This window comes from Engraulis encrasicolus, unplaced genomic scaffold, assembly GCF_034702125.1.
Source record: "Engraulis encrasicolus isolate BLACKSEA-1 unplaced genomic scaffold, IST_EnEncr_1.0 scaffold_65_np1212, whole genome shotgun sequence".
In the NCBI taxonomy this organism is placed as follows: domain Eukaryota; kingdom Metazoa; phylum Chordata; class Actinopteri; order Clupeiformes; family Engraulidae; genus Engraulis; species Engraulis encrasicolus.
The window spans coordinates 1-22,500 of NW_026945983.1; the positions used below are offsets into that span (position 1 = coordinate 1).

The 22,500-nt window shown below is 43.7% G+C and overlaps 1 protein-coding gene across 1 annotated transcript in view; it reads left to right on the forward strand.

The window, feature by feature from the left end:
- Positions 1-13: 13 nt before the first annotated feature.
- LOC134444682 (leucine-rich repeat-containing protein 72) overlaps positions 14-22,500 on the forward strand; it is a gene marked incomplete at its 5' end in the record, with an annotated part of 26,534 nt that continues 4,047 nt past the window's right edge. Inside the window, one exon of the mRNA XM_063193913.1 lies at positions 14-198. Within this exon, the coding sequence (XP_063049983.1) occupies positions 14-198 (185 nt within the window). The remainder of the gene's footprint in view (positions 199-22,500) is intronic.

The window sequence follows — 22,500 nt, forward strand, 5'->3', positions numbered from 1 at the left end:
CCTCTCTATCTAAAGGAGCCCTGCGCTCCTGGTGGAGCTGGAGCAGCTGAGTACTCTGATCCTGGACTGCAACAGCTTCAGCTCCCACGTCAAGTTCCCCTTCATGCCCACGCTCACCACGCTCTGGCTCAACAAGAACCGCATACGCAACCTGCCCATCCTCATCGACGAGCTGCGCTGCAAATTCCCCAATCTCAAGTAAGAATCATAATAATAATAAAAATAATAATAATTATAATAACTATAATGCATCATTTGCAACCTGCCCATCCTCATCGACGAGCTACGCTGCAAATTCCCCAACCTCAAGTAAGACCCATACTACTACTACTACTACTACTACTACTATTACTACTACTAATAATAATAAGTATAAATATAGCTGCAAGCAGCAATGCGGGGCCAAGCAGTAAACTTGCCAAAGTCGCCACGGCAACAGAAGGAACTGCAGCGCCCCCTTTGGCCCAAATCTCGCCAATGTTGGGGTGCATTCCTTGGAGGGGAAAATGGGGAGAGAGACGGGGAGGGTAGGCAAAGGACCTGGGCTGGGAATCAAACCCGGGTCAGCCGCATGATAGACGAATGCCCTACCGGTTGGCCACGGCAGGGCCTGTGCTGCCCTTGATTTATATTGAGTAACACATTTCCATTCCCTCTCAAATTAGTCTATAAAATATCAGCAAGTCATTTCTATACTTGAGAGGCTTGCTTTTTGGACAGCAATTATAATCCTCTGTGATCATTCTATTTAGTAAAATTGTTTATATGACATACAATATTATGGGAAAAAAACCGGGAGCCTACTGAAAATAGATATGTCCTTGAAATCCTAAACATAAGAATCCTATAGGCTGCAATGTAATGTTGGCCAGCCTTTTGAGAGACTGGTCTGAGGAATTGGTGTACATAGAAGTAACGTGTGTGTGTGTGTGTGTGTGTGTGTGTGTGTGTGTGTGTGTGTGTGTGTGTGTGTGTGTGTGTGTGTGAGACAGACAGAGGAACCAAGAGAACAACAATGCTCTCTCTCTCTCTCTCTCTCTCTCTCTCTCTCTCTCTCCCTCCCTCCTTCCCTCTCTCTCCCTCTCCCCCTCCCTCTCCCTCTCCCTCTCCCTCTGTCTGTGTGTGTGGGTTGGGGGTGGGGGGGGTATGTGCAGGGGCTGGGGCAGTGGGGCTTTGGTTGACACTAGAGCAATAGCAGACTACGCACACACCTAAGCTCTCGGTGTGTCCAGAGACCCCCTGCCGAGAATGGTGTCAGTGAACGTGCGCAGGTCCCGTTGGCAAAGGGGACAGAGAGATGAGAAAAATCCCTCCATTCTTTCCACAATTTTGAATGGCTGCTGAGAGCTGATAGTTTTTCCAATTGTTACGAAAATCCATACCTGGGTGCAGCATAGTGTGAAGATGACCTGTGTACCAATATTTTGAAAATTGGGAGTACGGTTCAAAAGCTACAGGCAAAAATGTAGCTGAAATTTTGACCTGCTGGTGGCGCTACAGAGTTTGAGCTGGGGATCTGATTTTTTTTGTGGTAGGTCATGGGATGGACTACTATGTGTGTACAAAATCCCAGCCTGATTCGACAAACGGTTGCTGAGATATGACCTCACTTCCTGTTTTGCCACATTTACGACAATTTTGATTGGCTCTCACGGCTAAACGATAAAAGATATCCAATATTCCTGAAGACCCCATGTGTAGCTCAGTCCAGAGATACTATATACCGAGTTTCGGGTGAATTGGTCAAAAATTGCAGGAAAATTAACATTTTTATTGAATTTTACAAAATTCAAAATGGCGGGAAAACTATCCTGGCGGAAAATGACGTCATAGGGTGCGTTGGATTCGTCTTGACTCAAGGATTCCAGGGATACCAAGTTTATGAAAATTGGCCAAGCGGTTCAAAAGTTACAAGCAGAAATGTACCTGCAACTTTGACCTGCTGGTGGCGCTAGAGCGTTGGGACTGGGGACCTATGAATCACTGTGGGTAATGCTGAGACTGTCCCTATTGTGTGTGCCGATTTACAGCATTTTCCTACGTACGGTTCTATGGGCTGCCATAGACTTGCAGAGGGAGAAGAATGGTGACTAGAGAATAATAATAATTAAAGCTGCGAGCAGCCTTGGCGGGCCCTCGCACCTACGGCCCAGGGGGCATGGCACATCGCCCTGCCCTAATACACCCCTACCTGTGAAAAACGGATGAAGCGTAACAATTTTCTGACAGGTATGAGGAAGGAGAAGGCGTCATTGTCTTAGCACTGCTATCTTGTCCACTTCCCCTCTCTGTATCCCTTTGCATTGCCATTTCAATCATATAGACACATGCAAAATGTTTTAATTTCCACATTTATAGCAATTCATTCGCCTAAAACATGGTGGCACGGCATCTGGTAGCCACTGCAATCACATATATGCCAGCTTCGGACAGGTCTCTGCAGGGGGTTCTATTGAGTCTGACACTTTTGGATTTGTAAATGCACCATACTGAACAACCATGCCATGTAAGTTTTACAAGCAGAAATGGGGACCTGGAAGTTCTTGTGGGAAGTTATGGGACAATGAGAATGTGTGTGACAATTCACAAAAGATTCTTACTATGGTTTGCTGAGATATGACTTCACTTCCTGTTTGGGGGTGTTAGGAGGATTTTGATTGGCTGTCATGGCCAAACCGTACAAGATGTAATGAAACCCTTTTACAAATCTCTTCAGAGTGCTCCTGAAATCATATGTATCAAGTTTTGAGAAAATCAGACCAAATTTGAAGGATTAGGAGCACGTTATCGATTTTCACCAAATCCAAAATGGCGGACATTCTGAAAATGCGGGTATGATGCCATGGGGTTCGTTGGATTCGTCTTGGCCCAAGGATTTCAACGCTATCACCAGAATTAAAATTGAGCATGCGGTTCAAAAGTTACTGGCAGAAATGTAGCTAAAACTTTGGCCTGCTGTTGGGTGGTGACTTTGAACTTCGAACTGCTGGTGGCGCTAGAGTGTATGAGCTAGCGACCTGATATTTCTTGTGGGGGGTCATGGGATGGTCAAGGATGTCTGTTACAATTTACAGATGGTTCTGACCATGGATTTCCAAGATATGACGTCACTTCCTGTATAGCGACTTAATCCAAAATGGCGGACATTCTATAATGGCGGATATGATGTCATAGGGTTCGTTGGATTCGTATTGGCCCAAGGATTTCAACGCTACCCCTGGATTTAAAATTGAGCGTGCGGTTCAAAAGTTACAGCTAGAAATGTAGCTACAACTTTGACCTGCTGGTGGCGCTAGAGAGTTTGAGCTAGCGACCTGAATTTTTTTGTGGTCGGTCATGGTATTGACGGAAATGTCTGTGATAATTTACAGAACATTGTGACGATGGGTTCCCAAGATCTGACCTCACTTCCTGTTTGGCGAGTTTTAGGCGAGCTTTAGGCCATTTTTGATTGACTGTCATGGCTAAACGATAAAAGATATCCAATATTCCTTGAGACCCTATGTGTAGCTCAGTCAAGAGATACTTTATACCAAGTTTCGGGCTAATTGGTCAAACATTGCGGGAAAAATAGCGTTTTTATTGATTTTCACAAAATTCAAAATGGCGGGAAAACTATCCTAGCGGACAATGACGTCATAGGGTGCGTTGGATTCGTCTTGGCCCAAGGATTCCCGTGATACTAAGTACTTTAAAATTGGCCCAGCGGTTCAAGAGTTACAAGCAGAAATGTACCTGAAACTTTGGCCTGCTGGTGGCGCTAGAGGGTTGGGGGTGGGGACCTAAAAATTTGGTTCTGAGTAGCGGTCGGCATGTCCAACCACTTTGCAAAAGGGCGTACCACCAAATGCTTCTCAGACGAAATGCTAGACCAGAACAATGTGAATATCCGATCAAATTTGAAGGATGAGGATCATTTTATTGATTTTCACTAAATCCAAAATGACGGACATTCTGAAACTACGGATACGATGTCATAGGGTGCGTTGGATTCGTCTTGGCCCAAGGATTTCAACGGTACCGCCAGATTGAAAATTGAGCGTGCGGTTCAAAAGGTACTGGCAGATTTGTATGTAAAACTTTGACCAGCTGGTGGCGCTAGAGAGCTTGAGCTAGCGACCTGATTTTTTTTGTGGTGGGTCATGGTATGGACAGAAATGTCTGTGACAATTTACAGAACATTGTGACGATGGGTTCCCAAGATATGACTTCACTTCCTGTTTGGCGAGTTTTAGGCGAGTTTTAGGCCGTTTTTGATTGGCTGTCACGGCTAAACGATAAAAGATATCCAATATTCCTTGAGACCCTATGTGTAGCTCAGTCAAGAGATACTTTATACCAAGTCTCGGGCGAATTGGTCAAAAATTGCGGAAAAAATAGCGTTTTTATTGATTTTCACAAAATTCAAAATGGCGGGAAAACTATCCAGGCGGAAAATGACGTCATTGGGTGCGTTGGATTCGTCTCGGCCCAAGGATTCCAGGGATACCAAGTTTTTGAAAATTGGCCCAGGGGTTCAAAAGTTACAAGCAGAAATGTTCCTGAAATTTTGGCCTGCTGGTGGCGCTAGAGGGTTGGGAGTGAGGACCTATCAATCCGGTTCTGAGTAGCGGCGCACATTTCCGACCACCGTGCCAAATTGCGTACCACCAAATGCTTCTCAGACAAAATGGCGGACCCGAACAACGAGCAAAAAGAAGAAAAAAAATAATAATAATAATAATTAAAGCTGCGAGCAGCCTTGGCGGGCCCTCGCACCTACGGCCCAGGGGGCATGGCATGGCACATCGCCCTGCCCTAATACACCCCTACCTGTGAAAAACGGATGAAGTGTAACAATTTTCTGACAGGTATGAGGAAGGAGAAGGCGTCATTGTCTTAGCACTGCTATGTTGTCCACTTCCCCTCTCTGTATCCCTTTGCATTGCCATTTCAATCATATAGCATAGGTGGCTAACCCGCGGCTCTTTGCCTGGTGTCTTGCGGCTCTTGCGTTCATGTCCAAGTTTGTGTTTATGTCCCATAGGCAATATGCATTGAAATTGCACACACAAAGTCGATTAGAACTATGCCTAAGTGCCCTGTGGTCTTGGTACTGTAGTAGGCCTTGCCTAAATGTGTCCTGAATGATCACGTTGATGTGTGACATTTGTTACTGCAAATAGCCTACAAGACGCGATTTAAGCCTATGTTCTAAAAATAGCGCTTTAAAAAGTGACCGCGTCTTTCGCTGACTAAACAAAATATCGGCAAAATGTTTTAACCTGAAAGATTTTGCCATCACTCCTCAATAAGGTCAAGAAAATGTGCTGTCCATATTAGATTCTATCGCTCGGATATGGCGGTTGTGATTATAAATGTGCAAATTATATGAAGAGAAAGGCGTCTGGAGCAGAGATGTGCCGAGAATCTCTGTCCTGCGTAGTCATCTCTGCGCTCTGTTAGGAGGAGTGTTCATGGCTATTGACCCGAATGTGAAATTATGTTTTTGGTTTAAAATCGTGTTATTTTCGCGGGCTATAGACAAAATAGCGCCAAAAATAATGTTCTACCCTGGTTTATCAGCCATTGTCAAAGCGGCGCGGGCAGACAGCGTGCAGGTGGGAAACAATTTTAATCGACTTGTCGCTTGTCCGCGCTCAGTTTAGTCTCAAAAAGAAAACTTGGTCTTTCCCCCTTCAGCACCCGCTGAAACATTCATGTGGAAAATGAACGGCGATTTGACGAACCACCTTATTAATTTCGGATGGTGTTGTCGTCAGGCATCCAATGATCATCTCATCTGTGCGCAAGAAAGCGGTGCCTGTGCGCCTAACCCCCGAATGAGCTTAAAGAGGCGTAGAATCTTTGGGCCGCGTTACTTCATGCTCTTAAAGAGTGCTCATGGAAATTATGCTGTGAAACATGTTTTAATAAAATATAAAATAATTTATGAAATAATTTTGACCTGTGTACCCTTGTCTTCTTATGTAAAACAACATTTTTATCTTGAAAAAACCTTTTCCCCCAAAAAATTGAAGCAGTAAAAAAAAAAAAGGGGGGGGGGGGTTATCTTATATTCAGGATTGTCTTGTAGTCAGGCCATTAAGTTGGAGTGTAACATCAATCTGACACTGTGTGTCTGTGTGTGTGTCTGTTTCTGTGCGTGAAAGGAAAAGATGGTTGATGTTCATGCCCATGTGTTGTTGCTGGTCTGTGGTGCGAGAAGGATGGGTGATGCCCATGTTGGTGGGTGTGCGCATGTTTATATGCCCGCGTGATGTTTGTGTGCCGATGTGGCTCTTTGCTGTGACACATTACAAAATGTGGCTCTTGGTCTCCGACTGGTTGGCCACCCCTGATATAGACACATGCAAAATGTTTTAATTTCCACATTTATAGCAATTCATTCGCCTAAAACATGGTGGCACGGCATCTGGTAGCCACTGCAATCATATATATGCCAGCTTCGGACAGGTCTCTGCAGGGGGTTCTATTGAGTCTGACACTTTTGGATTTGTAAATGCACCATACTGAACAACCATGCCATGTAAGTTTTACAAGCAGAAATGGGGACCTGGAAGTTCTTGTGGGAAGTTATGGGACAATGAGAATGTGTGTGACAATTCACAAAAGATTCTTACTATGGTTTGCTGAGATATGACTTCACTTCCTGTTTGGGGGTGTTAGGAGGATTTTGATTGGCTGTCATGGCCAAACCGTACAAGATGTAATGAAACCCTTTTACAAATCTCTTCAGAGTGCTCCTGAAATCATATGTATCAAGTTTTGAGAAAATCAGACCAAATTTGAAGGATTAGGAGCACGTTATCGATTTTCACCAAATCCAAAATGGCGGACATTCTGAAAATGCGGGTATGATGTCATAGGGTTCGTTGGATTCGTCTTGGCCCAAGGATTTCAACGCTATCACCAGAATTAAAATTGAGCATGCGGTTCAAAAGTTACTGGCAGAAATGTAGCTAAAACTTTGGCCTGCTGTTGGGTGGTGACTTTGAACTTCGAACTGCTGGTGGCGCTAGAGTGTATGAGCTAGCGACCTGATATTTCTTGTGGGGGGTCATGGGATGGTCAAGGATGTCTGTTACAATTTACAGATGGTTCTGACCATGGATTCCCAAGATATGACGTCACTTCCTGTATAGCGACTTAATCCAAAATGGCGGACATTCTATAATGGCGGATATGATGTCATAGGGTTCGTTGGATTCGTATTGGCCCAAGGATTTCAACGCTACCCCTGGATTTAAAATTGAGCGTGCGGTTCAAAAGTTACAGCTAGAAATGTAGCTACAACTTTGACCTGCTGGTGGCGCTAGAGAGTTTGAGCTAGCGACCTGAATTTTTTTGTGGTCGGTCATGGTATTGACGGAAATGTCTGTGATAATTTACAGAACATTGTGACGATGGGTTCCCAAGATCTGACCTCACTTCCTGTTTGGCGAGTTTTAGGCGAGCTTTAGGCCATTTTTGATTGACTGTCATGGCTAAACGATAAAAGATATCCAATATTCCTTGAGACCCTATGTGTAGCTCAGTCAAGAGATACTTTATACCAAGTTTTGGTCGAATTGGTCAAAACCTGCGGGAAAAATAGCGTTTTTATTGATTTTCACAAAATTCAAAATGGCGGGAAAACTATCCTAGCGGACAATGACGTCATAGGGTGCGTTGGATTCGTCTTGGCCCAAGGATTCCCGTGATACTAAGTACTTTAAAATTGGCCCAGCGGTTCAAAAGTTACAAGCAGAAATATACCTGAAACTTTGGCCTGCTGGTGGCGCTAGAGGGTTGGGGGTGGGGACCTAAAAATTTGGTTCTGAGTAGCGGTCGGCATGTCCAACCACTTTGCAAAAGGGCGTACCACCAAATGCTTCTCAGACGAAATGCTAGACCAGAACAATGTGAATATCCGATCAAATTTGAAGGATGAGGATCATTTTATTGATTTTCACTAAATCCAAAATGACAGACATTCTGAAACTACGGATACAATGTCATAGGGTGCGTTGGATTCGTCTTGGCCCAAGGATTTCAACGGTACCGCCAGATTGAAAATTGAGCGTGCGGTTCAAAAGGTACTGGCAGATTTGTATGTAAAACTTTGACCAGCTGGTGGCGCTAGAGAGCTTGAGCTAGCGACCTGATTTTTTTTGTGGTGGGTCAGGGTATGGACAGAAATGTCTGTGACAATTTAGAGAACATTGTGGCGATGGGTTCCCAAGATATGACTTCACTTCCTGTTTGGCGAGTTTTAGGCGAGTTTTAGGCCGTTTTTGATTGGCTGTCACGGCTAAACGATAAAAGATATCCAATATTCCTTGAGACCCTATGTGTAGCTCAGTCAAGAGATACTTTATACCAAGTCTCGGGCGAATTGGTCAAAAATTGCGGAAAAAATAGCGTTTTTATTGATTTTCACAAAATTCAAAATGGCGGGAAAACTATCCAGGCGGAAAATGACGTCATTGGGTGCGTTGGATTCGTCTCGGCCCAAGGATTCCAGGGATACCAAGTTTTTGAAAATTGGCCCAGGGGTTCAAAAGTTACAAGCAGAAATGTTCCTGAAATTTTGGCCTGCTGGTGGCGCTAGAGGGTTGGGGGTGAGGACCCTTAAATCCGGTTCTGAGTAGCGGTCGCCATGTCCGACCACCATGCCAAATTGCGTACCACCAAATGTTTCTCAGACAAAATGGCGGACCCGAACAACGAGCAAAAAGAAGAAGAAGAAGAAGAAGCGAAATAATAATAATAATCCGAGCAAGAACAATAGGGCCTCGCACCCTCCGGTGCTCGGGCCCTAATTAAAGCTGCGAGCAGCCTTGGCGGGCCCTCGCACCTGCGGCCCCGGGGGGCATGGCACGTCGCCCTGCCCTAATACACCCCTACCTGTGAAAAACGGATGAAGCGTAGCAATTTTCTGACAGCTATGAGGAAGGTGAAGGCTTCATTGTCGTAGCACTGCTGTCTTGTCCACTTCCCTTCTCAGTATCCCTTTGCATTGCCATTTCAATCATATAGACGCATGCGAAATGTTTTAATTTCCACATTTATAGCAATTAATTCGCCTAAAACAGGGTGGTACTGCACCTGGTAGCCACTGCAGTCACATAGAAATGTGTGTATTCATTATGTTACCAAGTTTCAGGCATGATAGTGAAAGCATATGTGTCACTTTTTGTCTTGTCCACAATAACTAAAGAGTCCGTAGCTTTAACTACGTATATGCCAGCTTGCAGCGTGAGCCTGCAGTTCTAAAGTTAGAGGCAGAAATGTAGCTAAAACTTTGGCCTGCTGGTGGGGGATTTGAACTTTGACCTGCTGGTGGCGCTTAAGAGTTTGGGCTAGCGACCTGTAATTTGTTTTGGGGGGTCGGGGGATTGTCAAGAATGTCTGTTACAATTTGTTGAAGATTCTGACAATGAGTTCCCAAGATATGACTTCACTTCCTGTTTGGCAACTTAATCCAAAATGGAGGACATTCCATAATGGCGGATATGTTGTCATAGGGTGCGTTACATTCATCTTGGCCCAAGGATTTCAACGCTACCACCAGATTTAAAATTGAGTGTGCGTTTCAAAAGCTACACGCAGAAATGTAGCTAAAACTTTGACCAATTGGTGGCGCTAGAGAGTTTGAGCTAGCGACCTGAATTTTTTTGTGGTGGGTCATGGTATAGACGGAAATGTCTTTGATAATTTTCAGATGATTGTGACAATGGGTTCCCAAGATATGACTTCACTTCCTGTTTGGCGATTTTTAGGCAACTTTTAGCTCGTTTTTGATTGGCTGTCATGGCCAAACGAAAATATTACCGCAATATCCACTGACGGGGTTTTGTGAGGCTCAGTCCAGAGATGCTATATACCTATTTTCAGAAAGATTGATCAACAATTGAGAGAGAAGTAGCGTTTTAATTGATTTTCAGAAAATTTAAAATGGCGGGAAAACTATCCTAGCGGACAATGACATCATAGGGTGCGTCGGATTCGTCTCGGCCCAAGGATTCCAGTGATACCAAGTACTTGAAAATTGGCCCAGCGGTTCAAAAGTTAAAAGCAGAAATGTACCTGAAACTTTGGCCTGCTGGTGGCGCTAGAGGGTTGGGGGTGGGGACCTAAAAATTTGGTTCTGAGTATCAGTTGCCATGTCCAACCACCTTGCAAAAGGGCGTACCACCAAATGCTTCTCAGACAAAATGGTAGACCAGAACAATGTGAATATCCGACCAAATTTGAAGGATGAGGATCATTTTTATTGATTTTCACTAAATCCAAAATGACGGACATTCTGAAACTGCGGATATGATGTCATAGGGTTCGTTGGATTCGTCTTGGCCCAAGGATTTCAATGCTACCACCGGATTTAATATTGAGCGTGCGGTGCAAAAGTTACAGGCAGAAAAGTAGCTAAAACTTTGACCTGCTGGTGGCGCTAGAGAGTTTGAGCTAGCGACCTGATTTTTTTTGTGGTTGGTCATGGTATTGACGGAAATGTCTGTGACAATTTACAGAACATTGTGACGATGGGTTCCCAAGATATGACTTCACTTCCTGTTTGGCGAGTTTTAGGCGACTTTTAGGCCGTTTTTGATTGGCTGTCACGGCTAAACGATAAAAGATATCCAATATTCCTTGAGACCCTATGTGTAGCTCAGTCAAGGGATACTTCATAATAAGTTTCGGGCGAATTGGTCAAAAATTGTGGGAAAAATAGCATTTTTATTGATTTTCACAAAATTCAAAATGGCGGGAAAACTATCCAGGCGGAAAATGACGTCATTGGGTGCGTTGGTTTCGTCTCGGCCCAATGATTCCAGGGATACCAAGTTTTTGAAAATTGGCCCAGCGGTTCAAAAGTTACAAGCAGAAATGTTCCAGAAATTTTGGCCTGCTGGTGGCGCTAGAGGGTTGGGGCTGATGACCCTTAAATCTGGTTCTGAGTAGCGGTCGCCATTTCCGACCACCGTGCCAAATTGCGTACCACCAAATGCTTCTCAGACAAAATGGCGGACCCGAACAAGGAGCAAAAAGAAAAATAATAATAATAATAATAATCCGAGCAAGAACAATAGGGCCTCGCACCCTCCGGTGCTCGGGCCCTAATAATTTAACGGAGAACAATAGGGCCTCGCGCCCTACGGTGCTCGGGCCCTAAATATAGCTGCAAGCAGCAATGCGGGGCCAAGCAGTAAACTTGCCAAAGTCGCCACGGCAACAGAAGGAACTGCAGCGCCCCCTTTGGCCCAAATCTCGCCAATGTTGGTGTGCATTCCTTGGAGGGGAGTGTGCTCACATGAACCAAGTTTATTTTGAATCCCTTAAAGGGCTGACAAATATAAGCTCACTTCCTGTTACCTGTTGGTGGCGCTAGAGAGTTTGAGCTGAGAATCTGGATTTTTTTTGTGGGAGGTCATGGGATTGACTAGTATGTGTGCAAAAAATAGCTAAAAGAATCTGACAAACGGTTGCTGAGATATGACCTCACTTCCTGTTTTGCCACTTTTACGACAATTTTAATTGGCTATCACCTCCAAACGATAAGAGGTATCAAAAATTCTTTAGATACCCTAATGCCTATCAGTCTGAAGATGATGTGTACCTTTTTGCTGGTCATTCTGACAAAAAATGTGTGACAAGTAGCATTTTATTGAATTTTACAAAATTCAAAATGGCGGAATTTCCCTTCTGTGTTTACATAACGTTATATAGTGCGTTGGAGTCGGCTTGGCCCAAGGATTCTAGTGATAATAATATATTTTACATTGTGCACATGGTTTAAAAGCTACAGGCAAAAATGTAGCTAAAATTTTGACCTGTTGGTGGCGCTACAGAGTTTGAGCTGGGGGTCTGATTTTTTTTTCAGTAGGTCATAAGATGGACATCTATGTGTGTGAAAAATCCTAGCCAAAACCGACAAAGGGTTGCTGAGATATGACCTCACTTCCTGTTTTGCCACTTTTACAACAATTTTGATTGGCTGTCACGGCTAAACGATAAAAGATATCTTATATTTCTTGAGACCACATACAAACCTCAGTACAGAGATACAATATACCGATTTTCGGGCGAAATGGTCAAAAATTGCGGGAAAAATAGCATTTTTATTGAATTTTACAAAATTCAAAATGGCGGGAAAGCTATCCAGGCAGAATGACGTCATAGGGTGCGTTGGATTCGTCTTGGCCCAAGGATTCCAGGGATACCAGGTTTATGAAAATTGATTCAGCGGTTCAAAAGTTACAAGCAGAAATGTACCTGCGACTTTCACCTGCTGGTGGCGCTAGAGTATTGGGGCTGGGGACCTATAACTCGCTGTGGGTAATGTTGATGCTGCCTCAAATATGTGTGCCAATTTACAGCATTTTTCTATGTATGGTTCTATGGGCTACCATAGACTTACAGTGAATTTTACAAAATTCAAAATGGCGGAATTTCCCATCTGGGTTGACATAACTTCATATAGTGCGTTGAATTCGGCTTGACCCAAGGATTCTAGTGATAATAATATATTTTACATCGTGCATATGATTTAAAAGCTACAGGCAAAAATGTAGCTAAAATTTTGACCTGCTGGTGGCGCTACAGAGTTTGAGCTGGGGTTCTGATTTTTTTTTGTGGTAGGTCATGGGATGGACTACTATGTGTGTACAAAATCCCAACCTAATTCAACAAACAGTTGCTGAGATATGACCTCACTTCCTGTTTCACCACTTTTACGACAATTTTGATTGGCTGTCACGGCAAAACTATAAAAGATATCTAATATTCCTTGAGACCCCATGTGAAGCTTAGTCTAGAGATACTATATACCAAGTTTCGGGTGAATTGGTCAAAAATTGCGGGAAAAATAGCATTTTTATTGAATTTCACAAAATCCAAAATGGCGGGAAAACTATCCTGGCGGAAAATGACGTCATAGAGTGTGTTGGATTCGTCTTGGCCCAAGGATTCCAGGGATACCAAGTTTATGAAAATTGGCCCAGCGGTTCAAAAGTTACAAGCAGAAATGTACCTGCAACTTTGACCTGTTGGTGGCGCTAGAGCGTTGGGGCTGGGGACCTATAAATTGCTGTGGGTAATGCTGAGTCAGGCCCGAATGTGTGTGCCGATTTACAGCATTTTCCTACGTACGGTTCTATGGGCTGCCATAGACTTGCAGAGGGATAAGAATGGTGACTAAATAATAAATATAGCTGCAAGCAGCAATGCGGGGCCAAGCAGTAAACTTGCCAAAGTTGCCATGGCAACAGAAGGAACTGCAGCGCCCCCTTTGGCCCAAATCTCGCCAATGTTGGTGTGCATTCCTTGGAGGGGAGTGTGCTCACATGAACCAAGTTTATTTTGAATCCCTTAAAGGGCTGACAAATATAAGCTCACTTCCTGTTACCTATTGGTGGCGCTAGAGAGTTTGAGCTGGGAATCTGGATTGTTTTTGTGGGAGGTCATGGGATTGACTAGTATGTGTGCAAAAAATAGCTAAAAGAATCTGACAAACGGTTGCTGAGATATGACCTCACTTCCTGTTTTGCCACTTTTACGACAATTTTGATTGGCTGTCACCTCCAAACGATAAGAGGTATCAAAAATTCTTTGGATACCCTAATGCTTATCAGTCTGAAGATGATGTGTACCTTTTTGCTGGTCATTCTGACAAAAATTGTGTGACAAGTAGCATTTTATTGAATTTTACAAAATTCAAAATGGCGGAATTTCCCTTCTGTGTTTACATAACGTTATATAGTGCGTTGGATTCGGCTTGGCCCAAGGATTCTAGTGATAATAATATATTTTACATTGTGGTAATGGTTTAAAAGCTACAGGCAAAAATGTAGCTAAAATTTTGACCTGTTGGTGGCGCTACAGAGTTTGAGCTGGGGGTCTGAATTTTTTTTCAGTAGGTCATAAGATGGACATCTATGTGTGTAACAAATCCTAGCCGAAACCGACAAAGGGTTGCTGAGATATGACCTCACTTCCTGTTTTGCCACTTTTACAACAAATTTGATTGGCTGTCACGGCTAAACGATAAAAGATATCTAATATTTCTTGAGACCCCATACAAACCTCAGTACAGAGATACAATATACAGAATTTCGGGCGAAATGGTCAAAAATTGCGGGAAAAATAGCATTTTTATTGAATTTTACAAAATTCAAAATGGCGGGAAAACTATCCAGGCAGAAAATGACGTCATAGGGTGCGTTGGATTCGTCTTGGCCCAAGGATTCCAGGGATATCAGGTTTATGAAAATTGATCCAGCGGTTCAAAAGTTACAAGCAGAAATGTACCTGCGACTTTCACCTGCTGGTGGCGCTAGAGTATTGGGGCTGGGGACCTATAACTCGCTGTGGGTAATGTTGATGCTGCCTCAAATATGTGTGCCAATTTACAGCATTTTTCTATGTATGGTTCTATGGGCTACCATAGACTTACAGTGAATTTTACAAAATTCAAAATGGCGGAATTTCCCTTCTGCGTTGACATAACTTCATATAGTGCGTTGAATTCGGCTTGGCCCAAGGATTCTAGTGATAATAATATATTTTACATCGTGCATATGGTTTAAAAGCTACAGTCAAAAATGTAGCTAAAATTTTGACCTGCTGGTGGCGCTACAGAGTTTGAGCTGGGGTTCTGATTTTTTTTGTGGTAGGTCATGGGATGGATTACTATGTGTGGACACAATCCCAACCTAATTCAACAAACAGTTGCTGAGATATGACCTCACTTCCTGTTTCACCACTTTTACGACAATTTTGATTGGCTCTCACGGCAAAACTATAAAAGATATCTAATATTCCTTGAGACCCCATGTGTAGCTCAGTCTAGAGATACTATATACCAAGTTTCGGGCGAATTGGTCAAAAATTGCAGAAATAATAGCATTTTTATTGAATTTCACAAAATCCAAAATGGCGGGAAAACTACCCTGGCGGAAAATGACGTCATATAGTGCGTTGGATTCGTCTTGGCTCAAGGATTCCATGGATACCAAGTTTATGAAAATTGGCCCAGCGGTTCAAAAGTTACAAGCAGAAATGTACCTGTGACTTTGACCTGTTGGTGGCGCTAGAGCGTTGGGGCTGGGGATCTATAAATTGCTGTGGGTAATGCTGAGCCAGGCCCGAATGTGTGTGCCGATTTACAGCATTTTCCTACGTACGGTTCTATGGGCTGCCATAGACTTGCAGAGGGATAAGAATGGTGACTAAATAATAATAATGAAGAAAACCTACTAACTCTATAGGGGCCTTCGCCAGCTTCGCTGCTTGGCCCCTAATTAAAGCTGCGAGCAGCCTTGGCGGGCCCTCGCACCTACGGCCCAGGGGTCGTGGCATATCGCCCTGCTGTAATACACCACCTGTGAATAATGTATCAAGCATAACAATGAGGTCGGTGAAGGTGTCATTGTAGTAGCACTGCTGTTGCTTCCTTCACTCGCAAAGTCCACACAATTGATAGGGATGGGACCTATTTAGCACACAACCTGATCAATGTCTTGCTCTCTGGAAGTACATACTCATTTTGTCTGTTGGTTTACACTCTCTCATGTGATGCGGTGTGCACTTCCACACACAAAGACACCCCCCCTCCCCCTTACACACACACACACACACACTTGCTGACACACACACACGAACACATACACAAACACACAGACACACACAGACACAAACACACACACACACACACACACACACACACACACACACACACACACACACACACACACACACACACACACACACACACACACACACACACAGAGTCATCTGAAGTAACTTAAGCTCCAAATGTTGCTGAAATGTTGATTGCAGGGGGTTCTATTGAGTCTGACATTTTTGGATTTGTAAATGCGCCATACTGAACAACCATGCCATGTAAGTTTTACAAGCAGAAATTGGGACCTGAAAGTTCTTGTGGGAATTGCCAAAATTGTGTGACAATTTCCAAAAGATTCTTACTATGGGTTGCTGAGATATGACTTCACTTCCTGTTTTGGGGTGTTAGGAGGATTTTGATTGGCTGTCACGGCCAAACCATAAAAGATGTATTAAAACCCTTGCACAAATCTCTTCAGAGTGCTCCTGAAATCATATGTATCAAGTTTTGTGAAAATCAGACCAAATTTGAAGGATAAGGAGCACATTATCGATTTTCACCAAATCCAAAATGGCGGACATTCTGAAAATGCGGGTATGATGTCATGGGGTTCGTTGGATTTGTCTTGGCCCAAGGATTTCAACGCTACCACCAGATTTAAAATTGAGCATGCGGTTCAAAAGTTACAGGCAGAAATGTAGCTAAAACTTTGGCCTGCTGTTGGGTGGTTCCTTTGAACTTTGAACTGCTGGTGGCGCTAGAGTGTTTGAGCTAGCTACCTGATATTTCTTGTGGGGGGTCATGGGATGGTCAAGGATGTCTTTTACAATTTACAGACTGTTCTGACCATGGGTTCCCAAGATATGACGTCACTTCCTGTATGGCGACTTAATCCAAAATGGCGGACATTCTATAATGGCGGATATGATTTCATAGGGTTCGTTGGATTCGTATTGGCCCAAGGATTTCAACGCTACCCCTGGATTTAAAATTGAGTGTGCGGTTCAAAAGTTACAGCTAGAAATGTAGCTAAAACTTTGACCTGCTGGTGGCGCTAGAGAGTTTGAGCTAGCGACCTGATTTTTTTTGTGGTTGGTCATGGTATTGACTGAAATGTCTATGACAATTTACAGAACATTGTGACGATGGGTTCTCAAGATATGACTTTACTTCCTGTTTGGCGAGTTTTAGGCGACTTTGAGGTCGTTTTTGATTGCCTGTCACGGCTAAACGATAAAAGATATCCAATATTCCTTGAGACCCCATGTGTACCTTAGTCCAGAGATACTTTATACCAAGTTTCGGGCGAATTGGTCAAAAATTGCGGGAAAAATAGCGTTTTTATTGATTTTCTTAAAATTCAAAATGGCGGGAAAACTATCCTGGCGGAAAATGACGTCATTGTGTGCGTTGGATTCGTCTCGGCCCAAGGATTCCAGGGATACCAAGTTTTTGAAAATTGGCCCAGCGGTTCAAAAGTTACAAGCAGAAATGTCCCTGAAATTTTGGCCTGCTGGTGGCGCTAGAGGGTTGGGGATGAGGACCCTTAATTCTGGTTCTGAGTAGCGGTTGCCATGTCCGACCACCGTGCCAAAGGGCGTCTCACCAAGTGCTTCTCAGACAAAATGGACGGCCCGAACAAGGAGCAAAAAGAAGAAAAATAATAATAATTAAAGCTGCGAGCAGCCTTGGCGGGCCCTCGCACCTACGGCCCAGGGGGCATGGCACATCGCCCTGCCCTAATACACCCCTACCTGTGAAAAACGGATGAAGCGTAACAATTTTCTGACAGGTATGAGGAAGGAGAAGGCGTCATTGTCTTAGCACTGCTATCTTGTCCAATTCCCCTCTCTGTATCCCTTTGCATTGCCATTTCAATCATATAGACACATGCAAAATGTTTTAATTTCCACATTTATAGCAATTCATTCGCCTAAAACATGGTGGCACGGCACTTGGTAGCCACTGCAATCACATATATGCCAGCTTCGGACAGGTCTCTGCAGGGGGTTCTATTGAGTCTGACATTTTTGGATTTGTAAATGCACCATACTGAACAACCATGCCATGTAAGTTTTACAAGCAGAAATTGGGACCTGGAAGTTCTTGTGGGAAGTCATGGGACAATGAGAATGTGTGTGACAATTCACAAAAGATTCTTACTATGGGTTGCTGAGATATGACTTCACTTCCTGTTTGGGGGTGTTAGGAGGATTTTGATTGGCTGTCTTGGCCAAACCGTAAAAGATGTAATAAAACCCTTTCACAAATCTCTTCAGAGTGCTCCTGAAATCATATGTATCAAGTTTTGAGAAAATCAGACCGAATTTGAAGGATTAGGACCACGTTATCGATTTTCACCAAATCCAAAATGGCGGACATTCTGAAAATGCGGGTATGATGTCATGGGGTTCGTTGGATTCGTCTTGGCCCAAGGATTTCAACGCTACCACCAGAATTAAAATTGAGCATGCGGTTCAAAAGTTACTGGCAGAAATGTAGCTAAAACTTTGGCCTGCTGTTGAGTGGTGACTTTGAACTTTGAACTGCTGGTGGAGCTAGAGTGTTTGAGCTATCGACCTGATATTTCTTGTGGGGGGTCATGGGATGGTCAAGGATGTCTGTTACAATTTACAGATGGTTTTGACCATGGGTTCCCAAGATATGACGTCACTTCCTGTATGGCAACTTAATCCAAAATGGCGGACATTCTATAATGGCGGATATGATGTCATAGGGTTCGTTGGATTCGTCTTGGCCCAAGGATTTCAACGCTACCCCTGGATTTAAAATTGAGCGTGCGGTTCAAAAGTTACAGCTAGAAATGTAGCTAAAACTTTGACCTGCTGGTGGCGCTAGAGAGTTTGAGCTAGCGACCTGAATTTTTTTGTGGTCGGTCATGGTATTGACGGGAATGTCTGTGACAATTTACAGAACATTGTGACGATGGGTTCCCAAGATATGACTTCACTTCCTGTTTGGCGAGTTTTAATCGATTTTTAGGCCGTTTTTGATTGGCTGTCACGGCCAAACGAAAAGATTATCGCAAAATCCACTCGATAACTTTTGTGAGGCTCAGTCCAGAGATGCTATATACCGACTTTCAGAACGGTTGATCAAAAATTGCGGGAAAAATAGCGTTTTTATTGATTTTCACAAAATTCAAAATGGCGGGAAAACTATCCTGGCGGAAAATGACGTCATGGGGTGCGTTGGATTCGTCTCGGCCCAAGGATTCCATGGATACCAAGTTTTCGAAAGTTGGCCCAGCGGTTCAAAAGTTACAAGCAGAAGTGTCCCTGAGTTCAAAAGTTACAGGCAGAAATGTATTTAAAATTTTAACCTGCTGGTGGCGCTAAAGAGTTTGAGCTAGCGACCTGTATTTTTTTTTGGTGGGTCATGGTATGGACGGAAATGTCTGTGACAATTTACAGAACATTGTGACCATGGGTTCCCAAGATATAGCATCACTTCCTGTTTGGCGACCTTTAGGCCGTTTTTGATTGGCTGTCACAGCCGAACGAACACATTACCGCAAAATCCATTCGATAAGTTTTGTTAGGCTCATTTCAGAGATGCTATATACCGACTTTCAGAAAGATTGATCAAAAATTGAGGGAGAAATAGCATTTTTACTGATTTTCGACGCGCTGCTTGGCCCCTAATTATCTCACTTCCTGTTGGGTTTGGCCATGGCAACCTATTGACTTTTTTGTTTGTCTTAGTGAGATACACACCCCCAAAAAATTTGGAGTCTGTAACTTGTACTTATATCGGCACTAGCTTTGACCTGCTGGTGGCGCTAGAGGGCTTAAACTGGAGACCTGATATTTCTTGAGGAGGGTCATGGTATAGACAAGAATGTCTTTGGCAATTTTCAGGAGATTCTGTCCATGGGTTTTCAAGATATAGCTTCACTTCCTGTTTGGCGACTTTAAGTCCGTTTTTGATTGGCTGTCACGGCCGAACAAAAACATAACCGCAAAATCCACTCGATAACTTTTGTGAGGCTCAGTCAAGAGATGCTCTATACCGACTTTCAGAAAGATTGATCAAAAATTGAGGGAGGAATAGCATTTTTACTGATTTTCGATGTGCTGCTTGGCCCCTAATTATCTCACTTCCTGTTGAGTGTGGCCATGGCAGCCTGTTGACTTTTTTGTTTGTCTTAGTGAGATACACACACCCAAAAAATTTGGAGTCTGTAGCTTGTACTTTATACCGGCCCCGCCCCATAGGCCTACGCATTAGGGGGCGCTATTCTGTGCCCGGACCCAATCCGGACCCGAGCTTCTGGTTCTGAGTAGCGGTTGCCATGTCCGACCACCGTGCCAAAGGGCGTACCACCAAATTCTTCTCAGACAAAATGGGCGACCCAAACAACGAGCAAGAAGCGTAATAATAATAATAATAATAATCCGAGCAAGAACAATAGGGCCTCGCACCCTCCGGTGCTCGGGCCCTAATAATAATTTATCGGAGAACAATAGGGCCTCGCGCCTTCGGTGCTCGGGCCCTAAATATAGCTGCAAGCAGCAATGCGGGGCCAAGCAGTAAACTTGCCAGAGCCGCCACGGCAACAGAAGGAACTGCAGCGCCCCCTTTGGTCCAAATCTCGCCAATGTTGGTGTGCATTCCTTGGACGAGAGTGTGATCACGTAAACCAAGTTTAGTTTGAATCCGTTGAAGAGCTGCCGAGATATGAGCTCACTTCCTGTTACCTACCTGTTGGTGGCGCTAGAGAGCTTGGGGTCTGGATTTTTTTGTGGGAGGTCATGGGATGGACTAGAATGTGTGCAAAAAATCCTAACAGAAATTGACTAACGGTTGCTGAGATATGACCTCACTTCCTGTTTTGCCACCTTTATGACAATTTTGATTGGCTGTCACCGGCAAACGACAAGAGGTGTTCAAAATTCTTTCCTCTCCCCCCTCCCTCTCCCTCCCTCCCTCCCTTCTTCCCTCTCTCTCCCTCTCCCTCTCCCTCTCCCCCCTCCCTCTCCCTCTCCCTCTCCCTCTGTCTGTCTGTGTGTGTGTGAGGAGGGGGTGGGGGGTGGTGTGCAGGGGCTGGGGCAGTGGGGCTTGACCCCCTGCCGAGAATGGTGTCAGTGAACGTGCGCAAAGGGAGCAGAGGAGACAGAGAGATGAGAAAAAATCCCTCCATTCTTTCCACAATTTTGAATGGCTGCTGTGAGCTGATAGTTTTTTCAATCGTTACGAAAATCCATACCTGGGTGCAACATGGTGTGAAGATAACCTGTGTACCAATATTTTGAAAATTGGGAGTAGGGTTCAAAAGATACAGGCAAAAATGTAGCTAAAATTTTGACCTGCTGGTGGCGCTACAGAGCTTGAGCTGGGGATTCGATTTTTTTTGTGGTAGGTCATGGGATGGACTACTATGTGTGTACAAAATCCCAGCCTAATTCAACAAACGGTTGCTGAGATATGACTTCACTTCCTGTTTCACCACTTTTACGACAATTTTGATTTGCTCTCACGACTAAACGATAAAAGATATCCAATATTCCTGAAGACCCCATGTGTAGCTCAGTCCAGAGATACTATATACCGAGTTTTGGGCGAATTGGTCAAAAATTGCGGGAAAATTAACATTTTTATTGAATTTTACAAAATTCAAAATGGCGGGAAAACTATCCTGGCGGAAAATGACGTCATATGGTGCGTTGGATTCGTCTTGACTCAAGGATTCCAGGGATACCAAGTTTATGAAAATTGGCCCAGCGGTTCAAAAGTTACAAGCAGAAATGTACCTGCAACTTTGACCTGCTGGTGGCGCTAGAGCGTTGGGGCTGGGGTCCTATAAATTGCTGTGGGTAATGCTGAGACTGCCCCGAATGTGTGTGCCAATTTACAGCATTTTCCTGCCTACGGTTCTATGGGCTGCCATAGACTTGCAGAGGGATAGGAATGGTGACTAGAGAATAATAATAATAATAATAATAATAATGAAGAAAACCTACTAACTCTATAGGGGCCTTCGCCAGCTTCGCTGCTTGGCCCCTAATAATGAAGAAAACCTACTAACTCTATAGGGGCCTTCGCCAGCTTCGCTGCTTGGCCCCTAATAATGAAGAAAACCTACTAACTCTATAGGGGCCTTCGCCAGCTTCGCTGCTTGGCCCCTAATAATACATCATACGCAACCAGCCATTCTTCATAGACAAACTACGATGCAAATTCCCCAATCTCAGGTAAGAGTCATCATAATAATAATAATAATAATAATAATAATAATAATAATAATAATAATAATAACGATAATAATAATAATAATAACTAGGCCTATGCAGTCGCCGCCGACTGCTGAAAGTATATCCCCGACATGCAACGTTTCCAGTCCCCCATCATTCCTAGGACAAATCCCTCCATCCGGTAGGAAGTTATGGACCAAACAAAAATTCCGCCATCTTGAATTCAGTCATCTTGAAAGTGTTGGCCTCCAATAATAATAATATGCCTAATGATAATAACAACTAAATAGGAAAAAAAAGATGGAACATTTTGAAAAGCAATATTATTCTTAGCTGACAGTTACCTGGTCTGAGATCATATGCATTGGACTCTAGGCAGCCAGATATTTGTTCTAGCGAAAGTGAAAACAAGTACAAGCAGCTTATACTGTGAACCCTCTGATGCTCTAACCCAGTAGCTCTAATGCGCTTCAAATCAGCACAACAACAACAACAACATCAAACAACAAACAACACAAAATGCACTAACCCTGCTTGGCCTGTGTAGCCTAGCCTTCTTCTGCAGGTATTGAGTATACCCTCGATTGTACGAGGATTTGGATGAAAGCATCTGCTAAATGTTATGTAATGTAAATGTAAGACATCTAAATTAAAATCTGTCAGACCTTGGCCCCGTCT